General features: G+C 45.6%; 1 protein-coding gene across 11 annotated transcripts in view; it reads left to right on the top strand.

Annotated features, from left to right (window-relative positions):
- Positions 1–4,296: 4,296 nt before the first annotated feature.
- Positions 4,297–16,664, top strand: part of TMCO4 (transmembrane and coiled-coil domains 4) — a 47,586-nt gene continuing 35,218 nt past the window's right edge. For 3 of the 11 annotated variants that reach the window (XR_010826432.1, XR_010826431.1, XM_048067285.2), the window contains exons 1-5: positions 4,394–4,643; positions 5,131–5,177; positions 8,386–8,570; positions 9,335–9,509; positions 14,143–14,170. Coding sequence is in view for 7 of the 11 variants with exons in the window: in XM_048067285.2 (XP_047923242.2) it covers positions 4,409–4,643; positions 5,131–5,177; positions 8,386–8,570; positions 9,335–9,509; positions 14,143–14,170 (670 nt within the window). In the remaining 4 variants the exon portion in view is untranslated. The other 8 variants (XR_010826433.1, XM_066982323.1, XM_066982324.1 and 5 more) reach the window with 7 other exon arrangements.

Here is a 16,664-nt window from a genome sequence, read left to right as displayed (position 1 = left end):
TATTTTAGTTTGTTAAGAATGGAAACTTTTGGACGCCAGTTGCTCACTACACATACGCATTTATATATATATATATATATATATGGACAGTGTGTCCTACCAGCAGATAAAACGGATTAGATGAAGAGGGTAAGGAGCTGTTGTGCCCCTATGCCTTGGAAAAAAGAGGTCCATTTTCTACCTAAGAACAGGAACCTTCAAGGAAAACAAATGCTTTGTTTCTCCTCGTAGATTTGTACAGCAATTGCAGAGTACATGTGTAATAACATTCACTAACAGCCAAACCAAGAAAAGCTTTTCAATGAGGAAAAGGCAGGAAGTTTTAAACACAAATATCTTCTTGAATAATATTATTTCAGACACAAAGAATGGCCCAGGTATTCACCTGAAAATCACCTCAGAAACTCCGCCAAGTCTTTCAGCTCGTGGACAATTTTCCCGTTGAGCTCTCTTCGCCAACACCAATGGATGACTTGCACTCCAGAGGTATGTAACAAATCATACTGGCCTTGATGTGCTGTGCACGAATGCATCAAAGTAAGCTATAAGGGTTAAAGGAAAAGCGTGCACTAATTGCGCAGCACACTGATCTCATTCAAAAGACCAGATAGCAAGGAAAGAACAGGCTGTCCTAAAGATAAGATGGCAAAGATGAACTGGACTGGAGCCATAACATACCCCAATTAAAAAGGAAAAAAGATGGGCAGTTTTGCCCAAGAGAAGACACTTGATCTCTTCCCAAGTGAGACTGATACCAAACAACACCCACGCCAGAAGGGCGTTCAAGTCACACCCAGTAAGAGTTTGCTATCATCAGTCAGGAGATGACCTGAAGATATTAAGAAGCAGCGTCCCTCATCCTCCATATCACACATGATGTGTGGGTCCACCTCTCTGTGCTTGTCAGTACATGTGTGTCAAAAAATGAAGTCTGAAAATAAGTGTGAACAGGAAAAAAATCAGTTTGCTACATACCAAAAAGGGTCTCACGTTCAATTTTCTTACACTAATTTCTACGATGGCAAAAAGGCCAATGGAAAAAAGCTTCCCTGAAGGCAGCATATGCCACTGCCCCGACGTGCAAAGGAAGAACAGGACATGTGAATCACGTTGATTTGCATTGATGCTCATAGCACAAAAACAAACAACAACCAAAACCACAAAGGATTAGAAGGGAAAGAAATGTTTTCCCTCAGAACAGCCATCCCGTTCCCAGGTATAAGGGCAGTGCACCAAAGGTTTGTATTCACATCAAAGATACGAATAGAATTTCTAAAACAATGCAAGACACCAGTGCAACTACCAGTGAGAGACCGAAACACTGAGAGAACTTGATAAGACAAGGGGCAATGGGTGCAAGCTGGAACATAGGAGGTTCTGCTTAAATATGAGAAACTTTTTCACGGTGAGGGTGACGGAGCACTGGAACAGGCTGCCCAGGGGGTTGTGGAGTCTCCTTCTCTGGAGATGTTCAAAACCCGCCTGAAATCACTCCTGTGTGACCTAATCTAGGCATTCCTGCTCCGGCACGGGGATTGGACTAGGTGATCTTTCAAGGTCCCTTTCAGTTCCTAACATTCTGTGAACTCTGTGGATCCACACAGTGAGATTACCAGCCACGGATGTCCCTGCTGCTTTGTGCTGACACCTGCCAAGCCTGCGTTCAGTATTCAACTGAAATGATTCTTTGGTCTTTAGAGCCACTAACAATTATCTGATTCAGAGTTCATGGATATTGGTGGAAGTCATTACCCCCTATAAACTGAAATCTTTTATAACAGCTGTTGATTCCCATCTGACAAGATAAGGCTCAATGATAACGTAAACCTCTGAAGCAGCAAAAATGTTTATGGTGAAAATGTCAAAATATTTGTATTCTAAAATGTTAAAGGATCTGTTTGCATCCAGTTCTTCTTCATACCAATCTTTTTGACAATAAAGTTTCAGCTCCAAATGACCCTGCCCTGCTTACCATACCTAGCTGGCTCCTAATTTCGTGTAGTGATTAAATAGCAAATTGTATTCTGACAAAGACAGGGTCATAGTGGGAAACGGGCCAAAGCAGTAGCCAACGTACTGCATGAATACCTCAGAACTATGTTTTACAAGGACAGAATGCCACCAAGACATTAAGAGCATGAGGAAACCCAATAATATTTAAGTACCACAGTCTGTATAGACACAATGCTGGACCAGAAGCTTCAAAGGTGTCTTGTTTAACAATGCATATACACAAGCCAATTTTAATTAAAAAATATGCCTATCCTATTCTACAGTTTTCTTCCAGCTGTATCCCGAGCTCTCTCTCTCTTCCTTTCCCTGCTCCAAAGTCGCTGCCTTTCTTCACTACTTCTTCCTTGTTTTCTCCCTTCTGCTCCTTCATGTTCCCATTATTTATTTCTCTCCCTACTACCTGTTGCTCCAGGTCAGAGGGAGGCTGTAACAGCCTCTGCCCCTGCAGCACCTGTTCTTAGCATCCCGTCAGCTGAAAAGCTGCTAACACCTTTGCCAAGCCTTTAACTGATTTAACCAGACCTGAACTCCACCTTCCACAGCGGAGATCGGCACCTTCTGGATGCTGCACTTTGCTCTCCCTCTGTCCCCTGCCCACAGGAGCCTTCCCAAAGCCAAACTTTCCCCATCCCAAATCATTTTCAGGTTTCTTATCAACAAACAGCACCAGTCACGCACCACAGCTAATTATGTGAGGGAGACAGGTGCCTTAAAAAAATTGAGCGTAGGTGTTCTAAATCTCTGTTAACTACAGAAGTCTAGCTTTATCTACAGAACTTTAAATTATCAATAATCGTGTTGCCTTTGATTGCTATTAAACTATATAATAAGATCCCAAGTTTACAACATCTGATAAAACCCATGATTAATTATCATTCCACTCCTGTTTTGAACTACTTTTAACAGCTCTTCTGCATTATCACACAGATATAAACAGGCAAAAATAAACATGGAATAAATAGCGTATTTCACACTTCAACATCACTCAGATTCTGTGCAAAGAGGACTTTTGGTCCTCAAACGCACTGCTGTTAAGTCTACAAGAAACTAATTTGCAGATTTTGGTCTGAGAGGACGGATTTGCGTCCAGATGACTTTTTTTTGCTTGTTGTGAACCATTTGCAGCTTGCCCATGGTGTTATGCAGTTACCTAAGTCACAAATGAAGTATGTACCTTTTGTACCTTAATGGGGATCAACAGAGCACGCCTTCTAAACCTTGTCACATTTATCTATATGATGATGCTTAAAATACATAGGGGTAACATGAGTACTTGTGTGAGTAAACCTGAAGGACCTAATGTTAGCTGCAAGCAAGCGGGACAGGATATTTGGCCACATCAAAAGGGCTTTTAAACAGAACAGGTATGTGGATTTATTTATTTATTTTTACCTTAGAAGTCCAAAGTAACATATTTTTAAGTATAAATCAATTACTCCAGTTACCAAGCGACCAAAATGCGTTTTGCTTTCATGAAACATGACCATGCAGAAAAACTGCCTCTCTTCTCCTGAAAGACTGGACTTCACTAGGAATTACCAAGCACTGTACTTGCAGTTCCCACTTGAGCCTACTCTCAAAGCAAAAACATTTCTTGAAACCCATAAAACACAATGCAAAAGCCTTATGCTGAGGTAGCTGAGTTAATTCCACAGCCAAGGTGTAGCCCTGGGGTTTCTGCAGGGCCAGTTAACTACAACCGGCTGAACAAAGCCTCCCAAGCTGACTGTGCCTGTAGCCCTGCTTCCATCAGAAGCAATATATCCATGGTCCTCATGTTTGCCTGATGTGTGCATACACATGTATATATATATATATATATATATATATATATATACAGACACACACAAAGTTACTTCAGCTCCTGTTTGGATGCTTTTGGGATCCCACCTGGTGACAACACGGTGCAAGGCACCACTGAAGCTTCACCCCTCCCCTCTGATGTGTGCATACACATGCATATATGTATATATACACACAATATATATACATATATATACCACTGAAGCTTCACCTCCCCTCAGAGCAGCCCCCAACCTGTCTCATGTCAGGGGCAACAAAGATGTCTCCACAGATTCAGTGGTGGTGACCTTAGAGCAGCTTTTAGCCGACACACCTCACCCCACCGCTCTCTGCAGTCCTCCCTCGGAGACAGGAGCATTCTCAGAGAGAAAGAAGAGCCTTAAAGGGGGACAGAAGAGCTCCTACTCAGCTCAGCCCTAAACCCGGGCAAGGCACCAATGTGGCACCAAGATGGCAGACCAAGGCTGCTCTGAGGAAGAAGCTGCGGCACCTATTTTGACTGAAGCAGTACCAGGCCTCGCTGCCGTCCCACCGCTGCCACAACCCTATCACAACCCCCACAGGGAGGCCGGGAGCGGGGCGAAGGCTGGGAATGAGGCGAAGGCAGGGAGCAGGGCTCGCCATCAGCCCGGCTCCAAGCACATTCCCCCTCAGCACACCGCACCGCCCTCCCGCCCTCCTTACGCTACGCCAGCAGCGTAGGAAAGCGCAGGGCCGCCCAGCGCTGCCCGCCGCCCTTACGCAGTCTCCGTGGGGGGTGACAGGGGCGGAAGGGGCGGGAGGCGAAGGCAGCCGGGAGTGTGGCGGCCGCTCATGGCTGGCAGCAGGTCGGAGCGGGGCCGGGGGAGGCGGGGAGAAGCGGGGAGAGGGCTCCCGGGGCTATTTCGGCTCCGGGACCGGCCGCGGTGCGGCTCCTGAGGGCAGGGCTGTGGCGGCGTCCGCGCCCCTGGGCTCTCCCGCCCCTGCAGGGGGTCGCTCTCCTCAGCGGGCTTCGGAGGGGTGGCTGGTTTTGGTACGACTTTAAAAGACTTGGATAAAACTGAGTATTATCAGCAGCGTAGTGGCAGCGTCAGTCCCGAGCTGAGCCGTCTCCTTCGTATTTTTCCACTGAGGAATATTTGTTTGCTGGTAACGTGCCTCTGGAGGGCTTTGCTATGTTATGTGTAAGGACCCCGCTTCTAAACGACTGCTGCTACAAGCATCTGCGTTAACCACATCCAACACGCTCAGTTTTGCAATTGCTTCAGCTTTTAGCTTTGCCATGCCCCTGTCCCCCTGCCCTCTGTCTCTAATCTCTGATTTACGTTTATTTAGGACACGTCTCCACGGCAGCGGCCTGTGTTGCCTTCACGTGTTGTGAGGTGAGAAGCAGTTTTATCCAGGACTGGATTAATTGCCTTCCACGTTTGTAGGTAGTATTGATGGGCTAAAAGCGAAGGCCGTGGTGCTGCCAGCAGGTGTGGTTCTGGAGCCCCACACAAGTTCCCAAGAAAACACGTCTGCGTAAATGTTTCTGCAGTCATGGGGTGTCTGTGTAGTTGGGCCCTCTGATGTGCCTCTGTCAGGGACCTTTTGGCCAGCCCCGTCTGAAGAATTGTCGACAACTACTTCCTTGAAGTTGTCGAGATGCCCAGTAAACTTTTGAGGGTCTTGAAGATTAACATGCTGCTTCTGCTGTGGTTTAGAACAAATGTGATGCCAGCGTTGCTGTACTACCTCTGGCTGTGGAGAGCGTGCCTCTGCTGTACAGCTTTAGGCCCACAGAAGGATTATCTTTTTACTTTCCCCATAGGATTGCAGGAAGCACTATATAAAATACGCCACCTCTCAAGAAAACAAAGGGCTTTGTGTTGAAAGTAAGCACTGGAAGCGATAAAAATTTCTCTTTCAAATGACAGTTCAGATTATGGAAATGCTACAGATTGCTGCATCGCATTGTTCAAGACAGAGACGTGAATTCCAGTGTCACAAGCTGTAAATAACTTTCAGCGTATGTTTCTAGCTCAGGTCTTGATTCCCTCTTCTTGAATTTAGTGGCAAAACTTCCTGGGCCAAGTGTTTGTACTAAATCACGTTCCTATTTTTATACTGCCATGTGAAAAACCAAGCCCATTTTCCTCAATGTTTTTGACAAAATCGATACCTATGTGAGGGGCACACATCCAGTGTCTCGATCAGAGCATCTTCAGAGCTCACATTTCTAGATGAGATGGCAGAGAAAAGTCTTTCCAAAACTTTCTCGGGGTCTTCTAGATACTCAGCATCACAAATTATTTGTTGCATAATAGAAATAAAATTGCCTGCAAGAAGACAACTTTATGGTGTCACTCCATAACTGGTCACCTCTTTGTATTATTGGGAAATAAGGTTAAGCTGTGCAGTTGTGCTATTTTCTGGATTCTTTATAGATGCTTTACTTTTCATCTGAGCCTTTGGCTACTAGATTAAAATTCTGTGTAACCCTGGGTGTGCCCATGAGTCTGGTGTAGCCCCCAACCCAAACATCCAGGCACCTCTTTACAGTTGAGTTACACGTTTGTGATGCTGGAATGAGGGTCAATCTGCCACATCTTAAACCAAAGCAAGGATAGGGGTGGAAAAAGGATCGCTGCTCTTTTTTTCTTGTCTCAGAGCCATCTGGATACTCTTACCTCTTCCTCAGATCTGTTGTTAATTTTTTCCTTAAGGACATCCTCATGGTGTCTATGAACATCTCAGGAACTTCAGGGCTAGATAAAATATTCTGCAGGTTGCTGGTTTGGCTTCTTAACAAATCAAGAAATCTATCCCAGCAGCGAAGGGAATTTTATTTTCAATGCTGGTTCCCGTACTAAGTTAATACATCTGTGCCCGGGAGCGAGTTGGCATGCCAAATTATTGTTTGTGAAGTTACCGATACTTTATGATAGATTATTCCTGGGCAAATTGGTTGGCAGGTCAGGCTCTGGATGTTTTGGGAGGATCAGAACTTAGTGAGTGATGTGAAATGGATTTTGGGCATCCAAACGAGGACTTTGGAGCTCCTGAGGTAATAAAAGGAAGTCTTGGGATCTGGGGTAGGGGACGCATCCTGCTCAGTCCCCGGGGCTGCAGTTCTGTGGGTACAGCTGCTGCTGCGTGGTGGGGCCGGTACGGTGGAGGGCCTGGCCCCGATCCCAGGCACCACTCTCCTTGGGCAAGCGTAATCTGGCCGTTCCCTTCTCCGATCGGTGTGGAAATAACACGGTTCATTTATTCCTGCGGACTTCGTGCTCCCGTGTTGCTGGAATGTGATGTTTCCGTGGAAACACACCAAGATGCCGCGGACCTGTGTGCTCAGGCCCCAGATGGCAGCAGGAGATGGGTGTTGCTGGGGGGCTGAGCTCTCCCGGGGACAGCGGTGTGAGCTGCGGTAGTCATCAGCCCTCGAGTGGTGAACCTCCATCGCGTGTATGCACCAGCAGTTAAATAGCGCACGCCTTGGGAAGTAGGAATTGCCTCAAATATATCTGTGAGCGGGAAGGCAAGACAGTTCTGGAAGACCATGACAGATAGCACAGACGTAATAAAGTCTGTAAGAGGAGCTGCTCCTCTGGTGCACTTCTTTATTCTAGGACTCTAGCTCCTAATTCCCATTTAGTCCCCTTCGTTTTGCCAGGGTTGAGAAGAAAGGAGGCATCTCAAGAGCAAGCATAAAGCAAAATGCACGCTTTGCCCTTGGGAAGCTGATCAGGTCCTGGTGAGGTCAGTAGAACTTGCCAGCGATGTAAGTGAGGTCTGGAGCAGGCTCTTACCTACATTAAATCGCGAAACGTTGTCGCGTCTGCCTGATTTCACTCACCGCAGTTAGCTGCCTGCGTTATCAGCCAGGCCTCCCTGTGTAACGAGGGGGGCTCCTGGGAGCAGTTCTGAGCAGTTCGGCTGGAAGCTCGTAATCCAAAGGTGCAAATGCTTCTGTGCTCTCAAAGCTAATATTTTGGCCCAGCTCAAGGTCCATGTGGCGTGGGCATGTTATGTTTTGGGAAACGCAGTGGTAGGTTGTACAGTTCAGAGAATATTATAAGCAAAGCAATGGCCATGGGAAATAAGTAGTCTCATTAAAAGTCTTTCTAATCAGAGGCTGTGGCTGGACTCAACTTTCCTAACACCGTCAGGAAAATGAACAGAGGAGTGGTTTGGGTTGAGGAGGAGAGAGGCAAATTATTTCCCAGGCAGCCCTACTGGTCCCTGCACAAGGTGCAGACCTTTTATTCTATGTGCCATTTTTGCAGCAAACACGTGAATGATATGCCTGAGTGGAGCCCAGTCTCTTTGCACCTTGAAGCGGACTTCTCGTTTTGCTGTGGGACGTATTGTCAGCTCATTTTGTGCAAAAATTTAAGAGGTGGTGAACAGAAGGCCTCCTGTTGTAGACTTCGATCACAGCATCACGTTGCAGCGGGATGCACCAGCTGGACCTTGACAGGCCTGCTTACTCTACACCAGCAAGTGTGGCAGTGAAAAAGCTTTTTTGTCTCCTTGCTTCCTGGTTTTCAATTGATACGTTTTTTTTTTTTTGTTTTTCTTCCTTTTTCTTCTTTGAACTTGCAGGTAGAAATGGCTACAGAAGAGAGGTGGAAAAGCTGGACCTCGAAACAGCATAGCGGGGCTGAGCAGGCAGGCGAAAAGGAATTGTGTGTGCTTCTGAGCCGGCAGCTGGGGGAACCAGGAAGATTCGCTTACGCAGCGCTTTGTGGGATATCCTTAGCATGGCTGTTCCCCGAAAAAGAGCAAAGGTACTACACGTGGGCACAAGGGGACGAGCAAAGGAGGTGGCTTTTGGGTAGCAGCTCAGACCAAGCTGGTGTCGGTGTCTGTGTTGCAAGTGGGATGGATTGAGTTAAAAAAAAGAAGAAAGGGTTAAGCACATGTTGGTGCATCCAGCATTTCTGCTTCCAAGTGCTGGGAGAGAGATCCCCGAATTGTAGCGATAGGCTGGTTTAATCACTGGCAGTTTTTCTATTACCACTGTGCTTGGGATCTCCCAAAGGTTTGGGATATGAAGATCCTTTTGGCTCTGGGTCTCTTCACAAAGATGGATGCTCAAATTAGGGAAGGTGACCCAAAACTGAGAGACCTGACCGCTCTTCAGGCTGATCGCTGGCATCGATGTTTTCCTGCCATTTCCTTGCCGGTGTTCTTCTGAAGCCTGTTGAAATGTAAAGGGCACGTTGACATTAGGTGTTTTTTCAACCATTTCCTTAATCATACTGACTTTCTCTTACACCTTTTAAGACTTCTGTACTTCAGCACAAATTGCATCCCTTAATGCAGCAAACTTCAAAGCATGTCTTGAAGAAAGGTCTGCCCTCATTCTGATCGCTTCTTTGTTTAGCAAGCTTGTTTGTGAGAAGCTCACCTTCTGTTGGCTTCTTAGGATGCTTTGATTGTTGTGTGAACAGCCATAGATCAGCATTTGAAAGCAGGGACCACCGAGGACCACCAAAAGCTTGCAAAAACATCCAGTTACAGGGCCTTAACTGCCTCTGTTGCCTTGCAGCTCCTTCAGGGTGGAATTCATAGATGGTTTGGTGAAATGGCTGGACCTGCCTGATGCTGTCTTACCTGCCATGACAGCATTTGCCAGTGGCTTAGGCGGTGAGGGCACAGAAACTTTTGCCCAGCTTTTGCTGAAGGACCCCATCTTGAAAGATAATCCTGTTGTCATTATCCAAGTAAGTCCATGCGTTGCCCTTGCCCTTGTTTGCTTTTGCAAAGAAGATTTTTCCTACGCGTCTGTTTGCAGTGGAAGTTCTGCTTGTACAGTCAGGGAAGTAAAACTGGGGTTTCTGATGCGCGTAGACTTCTGTGTGGCTCTGCGTGGCTGGCAATCTCTCTATCCATTAACAGCTCGTGGAAGTGGTGACCGTGAGATGCAGTTCCTGCTGAATTAACGTTTTGTCTTTGATGCCTTTGCCCTACAGAGAACTGTCAGCCTTTTTGCTTCGACTGTACTCTTGCAGTATTTTTGATTCATGTAGACATTCTACGGATTTCGGTGAAACGCTGAACACGATAGGCCCGATTTTTTGTATGTTTATCCTTCACCCTACTCTGAATGAGGGGGATTTTGTAGTAGCAGAGGAATGTGTATATGCATGGGTAGCATGAGTGTAGGGGGCCAGATCCTCCAACATTTACACAGCTTAAGGTTCCTTGCCCTGTAATACGAAACACCTCTACATACATGAGAACCGGGCAGAAAGACTGCTAGTACAGGCAGGACTAATGTTCTGCAGCACAGAGGGTGATCCAAAGAGCACAGTTCCCAGAGTCTTTTCTCCAGAGTCAGCTTTGGCTGGAAGGAGAAAAGTTACAGGTGCTTCTTTCTTTCATCGATAAAGTGTTATTGAGACTGAAGCCGTAATGTGCTGATGTTAAATCTGATGCAAAGATAAGAGACAACGTGTTTCGGTGGCATTCACCTTTGCTTCAGAGTCTCAGCTGTGGAAGATATCTCCTCATTCATTCTCACGTTATGTATGCCTCCGAGGGCGAAGGGCTGCTGCTGCCAGGCACGCTATGGCCACGGTCCCCTAGCGCCCTTCGCCGCACACAAGGAAGTGGTGAGGCGTCCTGAGAGCAGACAGTCGCTGGCGGTGAGTAATGGTTATCACACACTCACCTTCAGCAATGACGGCCTGATGGAACAGGAGATGCAAGAGCAAGGCTGTGTAAGTAAAGATATGATGGGAGGGATCTTCCTCGGTCACGACCAACTCCCATTATCTCAGCCTTCTTTTGTGTCTTCTAGGCAGCCCTTAAAAGGATCTGCTCCAAACATCCCTGTGTTACAAGGCTCAAAATAGCGTAGCAATCTGAGTGTAGTGGCAGAGAACCTTAAGCCTAATTAATCAGCTAGGACAGATCTTTAAAAGCTCTTTTGATGTTGTTTGCTCAGAATAAATCTATTCTTGGTTCTTCCTGTGTCTAGATGGCCTGGTGGTTCCCAGGCTTTTTTCCCTAGTTCTGTCTACCCCAGGATGAATTCTTTAGAGCAATGCACATCTTTCTGCATTGCTGCGAGTTTATTAAGGGTGAAATTTTGGCAAAAATTAACTTGTGCTTGCTTAGAGCTTATCCTGCATGAGGGCTCCATGTCCTTTTACAAAAGGGGCTCTGGGTCAGGGGGATTGTGCAATATCTTACGAGAACTGAGGTACTTATCGTGGTTCCAAGTGGAACACAGAAGCCGCAGATAACAATTCTTTGGTTAGTTGAAAGCAAAGATCAGGAGTAGTTATCAGTCTAATGCCTCACCAGCTGGATCTCAGGCAGTCATGTGTGTACATGCAAGGTGATCCGTTCTGTCAAAGGAGATACACAATTAAAAGTTGTCGCGGAGCAAGGCACAAGACTCTTGCAGGGTGTCGTTGGGAAACCTAAAGGTACCCCGCTGAGATAAGCTTTTTCCTCGTTACCTGAAAATCAACATGCTGTGGGACAAAGCTTTGGTAATTCTTCCTGTGTTGCTTTATGGTGGTAGTGCTTCTTTACATTCAGCTGCTTTTATTTACCTGCTTATTACAAGAACACAGTGGAATTGTTTGGTGTGTTCAGGGGCAGGGCCCTGCCAGCACTGCTGCCTGCATTTCTGAACGCCCTCCACCTCAGGGGTGCTGAGGGGATGATGCATGGCCAGGAGATGGGAGGTGAGCTCACCATTGATTCATCGGATATATGAGGCCTGTGGATTTTTGTCTTTGTTTGCATTCATTGCAGGTGACTAATCCATGCAAATGCTGGCTAATTGAATCCTTTCTAGACAACAGGAGTTGTAACAAACAGGTTGTGGGTGTGGTAGGAGAAGGCAGTGATTCCTGTCGGTTAGGAATACGTCATCTATTTGCATTTAGTGACAACAAAAGGAAGGGAAAGAAGTTGACTTTGCCCACTTTTGTTTCCTCATGATGGGTGAGAAAACATTGAAAGTTCTTACGATTTTTTTTTTTCTCTGAACACATTTAGAATGCCCTATGGTTTTTGCCCTGTGGTTTTTGTTTGTTTGTTTGTTTGTTTGTTTTTCTCCACACACAGAGGCACTGCAGTGCGGATTGGAAACTCTCTGTTGTTGAGGAAATTAGCTTTGAACTTGTAGCAGTGCATTAAAAAAGATGGCAAAGACTCCAAATAAAGATTGTCTTCCTGTCTTCGTAAGGTTTCAGTCCTTCATGTGTGTGGGGTAGTCTTGTGAGTCCACAGAGAAATTAAAATCACCTCTGCCTCAAAATGAGATTGAAACATCACAACAACTGCAGAGAGACAGAGAGAGAGAACTTGTAAACTAATCTAATCAGTGCTGATTGGATTCCAGATGACTACACAGCAGTACGTGCAAAGCCTTAAGCAATTAGGAAGAGTTGAGTATGCTAATGGTCACTGATGCAATCGAAGAGTAGTTTGTTTATCACCTGATTACCCGCATCCATCTCTCACCTTTTGAACTACACGTCCCTAAATGCTTAGGCAGGATTTCTGAAGGAGTTTCTCTGACACTGGGTGCCACCTTGTACGCTGGGTGGCCTGTAGGGAGCCTGGGCCCTGACCTGTGGCTCCCGTTGCGGTACACGGGGACCATTTACTGCCTATAAACGGGCTCTGCACAAAATGCAGCCCTCTTCAGGAGGCTGCCTGCGTTAGTCTGGAGAAAATGACAGCCGGGGCAGCAGTGTGCATGCACAGAATAGTAATTGTGGCTGGGCCCTTTTTCTTCTGCAGTGGGGTGACTGGGGGGAGCAAGGGAGACCTGATGCGGTGCCTAACTTAAATTACAGTGGTTATTCGTAGACTGGAGATAAGGCAGGACTTTCCTTTTCAAGGGTGAGTGCTCTGACCGCTGGGATGCAGGGTGAAGGTGCAGTGGTGACTGCTGTGTGCTGAGCCCAGCTCAGCAGAACCTTCTGAAGATGCTTGCAGGGCAGGAAAACAAAGGCAGGCTTTCTCTGTGGCTGGGAGCAGCCACCCAGGGATTTAGCAGAAGAGCACTCCGCCAGTTGTGTGCCTGCAGGCGCCTGAGCAACACGTCTGTGGAAAGCTGTTGTGTGTGTAAACATTCGTCAGCGATGGAGCAAAGGTTTTAGGGCTGTACCTTGTGAAAAAGCATCCAGTCTGATGCATACGGCCAGCTGCCCTGGTCTTCTGCTTTCTCTGGTCCTGTGGAAATTCTCTTTTCTCCTTTATGAAATAGTAGACTCCCCTCATGTTAAAATGATATTCAGAGTCCAGACACTTCCTTTGGACTGGGTAATACCTACAGTTTGCTTCTGTTCTGGTAGGACTAGGTTAAGGATGGCTCGTTCTCTGCTCTGCGCTTCTCGTGCAGTAGGGAAATGATTAGAGACATTTTTATGATACAAATTTTCCTTAGGGGCTTATGGGACTAATAATCATAAACTCCTTGGCAGCATCCTACATCTTTGGCTGTACTTTTTGTGTTCCCAAAGGGCTGAAGATTCTCTGTAAAATTCAGCTGCACTTTTGTGTGTGCAGGAGAGGGAAGTAGCTAGACTGAGCTATGTTGTAGTTACATAAAGAACTTAAACTTTATGCAGTTATTCAGTGACAATAAAAGAGGAGAACATAGGAGTAAAAACACTACCTTGTTCATTAGGACTTCTCATCTAGGGAACACTGACCTCTTTTTTCATGGATTTGTCCACAGAAGCCTTCTATTGGATTGATCTGTTTTTCCTTTTTTTTTCCCGAAGAAAAGCCAACACAGTCCCTCAATCTTTGTACAGATAAATTCTGAGATTTCTGTTTTTGAGTGCTTAATCCAAAAGAACTTCATGCCAGTTCAGCCTTACTGCCTAGAGCTACGGATTCCCAGAACACCAAAGAGAATAGGGGCCAGTGATCCATCTGAGTAGCATTCAAACCTATTCCTGTTGAAAATATAGTGTATGTGACTAGAAGAGCAGAAGACGTTAGAGCAGTAGGAGAGGCTTAGAGCCTGGTTTCTCCAAACGTTGAAGTCCTGTGTAATCGTGAGGCTCTCAGTTGCAACACAAGTGCTAATAACAAAAAATACGGTCTACTTCAGTGTGTACCAAGCAGGTGCCGCCCTCCCATCCTGTGCTGATCTACTTCTCCAGCCATTTGTACCTGCGTAGGCACAATTTTGTGCTGGAAGCATTTGGCTTTGCTCTCTTCTGCTCCATTCAATTACAGTTTGCTGTCATGCCACATTTAGGAGTGGACATGCTGCAGTAATTAAATCATAGTCCGATCGGTTTTCATGCCTCCCTTTTAAGACATCTAGGCATACTTCTTCACTTTTAACTGGAATATTCTTTTTTCTCTTTTTAGGATCTTTTGTCCTTCTCTCTTAGAGATGGTAAGTTTGTTCAGCTTTTGTTCTTTGTAAGAATAATATCGGTGAGTTCATATCTGATACTTTACAATGCTCAAAAAGCTCAGGGTACCAGCCCGTCCGACTTTATCCTAGCTTCATTTCTAGCAAAAGCAGCAAATGCTCTTTCCCTATGTCCGCTACAGGAAAGGCAATTATTATAACAGGAATGATTAATAATACCCATTAAAAATTGAACAACCGTTCAGCTCCTTAGCTTCACGTATTATGTATTGGCATACAATTGTATGTGTTGATAGAAACATTTTGAAGTTAAATACCTGGATGGGAGGGTTTTTTCTTCAGCCCTTCTAGGGGTGCAGGTGACCTCTCCTTCCTTTAGGAAGGCAGTGAAGCTGTTATGAAAATTTCAGCCCAACAGATCTTCGGCGTATCGCTTGTTGCCTAAAAGGAAAAAAAATATTCAGGGAATAGATTCTAGTGTGTTTAGCATGAAGCCTATTTTGAGTGAATGTGGCTTTATTTATGTACACATAAAACAAAATTCTGGTTTACAATCCGTAAATTGATTAGTCTGATAAAAATCATGAAATAAAGACTGCCTTCTGAACAAAATCTTATTTTTTTAAAAGAAGCCTGTTTATTATTACAACCTGCATTTTTTAAAATCCCAGTGTTGTAGCGTATTCATACAGGAAAGCACTCGCTGGTTGTTGGTGAGCCTGTTTCAGTTGAGAACAAAGTACTGCTTTTGTTCTTGTTTTATTTTTAATGGAAAATTGACACGTCAGTTATTGCAAAATTGCTTATTTTGGTAAGCTGGAATTTAAAACAAATATATTTTCAAGCCTTGCTGACTTACTGCCAGGCTGGCTAAGTAGAAAGCGAAGTTGTGCATTAGGAGGCAGGGAGCAGGAAGGCTGCTCATTAAGACACCTGCTCGGACTTGCACGATGTGGCACATGTCAGGGATGAAGTGAAGATAAATCCTAGCCTTATTTCTCAACTCAGCACAAATTTTAAAAGTGGCCTGATTAAAGCCTCCTGAAGTATTTTGGTATCTTGGTAATGGTGGTAACAAATAAATAACCTTAACAAATTGCCGAAGGCCGTATTTGGTCTATGTGCAGCAGATATCAGAACTCTTCTTTGTAGTTGTGTCCTACCAGTATCTTTACCCAACCCCAGAAAAACTGTTGTGTTTTCCATCCTGGAGTACACCAAGAACCCTTTACAAAAGCCTGCTGTCAGCAAGCAGCAGATGCTACTGAGAGAAACACATTAAAAAACGAAAGAGTTGGCACACAACATTTTAAAATCTATTAAATTTAAAATACTGTTTGTGTTTTTTTGTTGTTTGTTTTTTATTTATTTATTTATTTTTAAGTACACGTAATTATAAGCCTGGGAGTAATCATTCCTCATATCACATGTTGTTTTAGTGCAATGTCCACTCCTGCATCTCGTGCAGTGAAGTGTAAATGCGAGCAATCGTCAGTGGTACACGGGGACTGAAGCCACCCCATGCTTCTAGGTGCTCCGCTGGGTGGTTCAAAACTCCAAAGTCCCGCTTGCTGCCAACAAGATCGATTGAACGTGAAGCTTTTGTATGAAGGTGTATTTGTACAATACGATGTATCTTGCACCAGTGCATACCGGAGATGTTCTGTGCCGCATAACAAGTTTGATATCGCCAGTCAGGACTGGTCTTGCTGCAGCATTTCGATGTTGAGAAGAGAGATCCGGTCTCTCCAAAGCCAAAAGGCCTCTGTTGGAGAAGAAGACCAAAAGATTTGAGATCTGCCTTATTGGCAATTACCTGAGTCCTGGTTTCAGCTGGGACAGAGTTAATTTTCTTTTTAGGAGCTGGTACGGTGCTGTGTCTGGGATGTAGGATGAGAATAATGTGGGTGGCACGCAGACGGCTTAGTGGTTGCAGAGCGGTGCTTACCCAGAGGCAAGGACCTTTCAGCTCCTTGCGCTGCCCTGCCACCGAGGAGTCCGGGGGTGCACCAGGAGCTGGGAGGGGACAGCCAGGACAGCTGAGCCCAACTGGCCAAAGGGACGTCCCCCACTGTGCAGCGTCACGCAGAGCAATAAATGGGGGGAGTTGGCTGGGGGGGGGAGAGGCTGCTGCTCGGGGTCTGGGTGGGCATCAGTCGGCAGGTGGTAAGCAGTTGCATTGTGCGTCACTTATTTTGTATATTTTTTTATCATTATTACTACTATTTTTCCCTTCTTTTTCTGTCCTATTAAGCTGTCTTTATCTCAACCCACGAGTTTTACCTTTTTTCCCATTCTTTCCTCGATCCCACTTGGGGGCAGTGAGCGAATGCCTGCGTGGTGCTGAGCTGCCTGCTGACTTAAACCACAACCACCAGGGACAGTGACTCTCTGCTGACAGGATGAGGTTTGCAGGGGAGAGGATTTTCCACACTGAGCTCTCTTTTCTAGATAATAATAGTTTTAAATACATGAAAGATAAAGAGGGCCCGAGGGTTGGAGCTGTGCTTGCGTG

Source organism: Anser cygnoides, chromosome 23 (assembly GCF_040182565.1).
Source record: "Anser cygnoides isolate HZ-2024a breed goose chromosome 23, Taihu_goose_T2T_genome, whole genome shotgun sequence".
Lineage (NCBI taxonomy): Eukaryota > Metazoa > Chordata > Aves > Anseriformes > Anatidae > Anser > Anser cygnoides.
The sequence above is the reverse complement of the archived record's forward strand: the minus strand, read 5'-3'. Positions and strand labels throughout refer to the sequence as shown.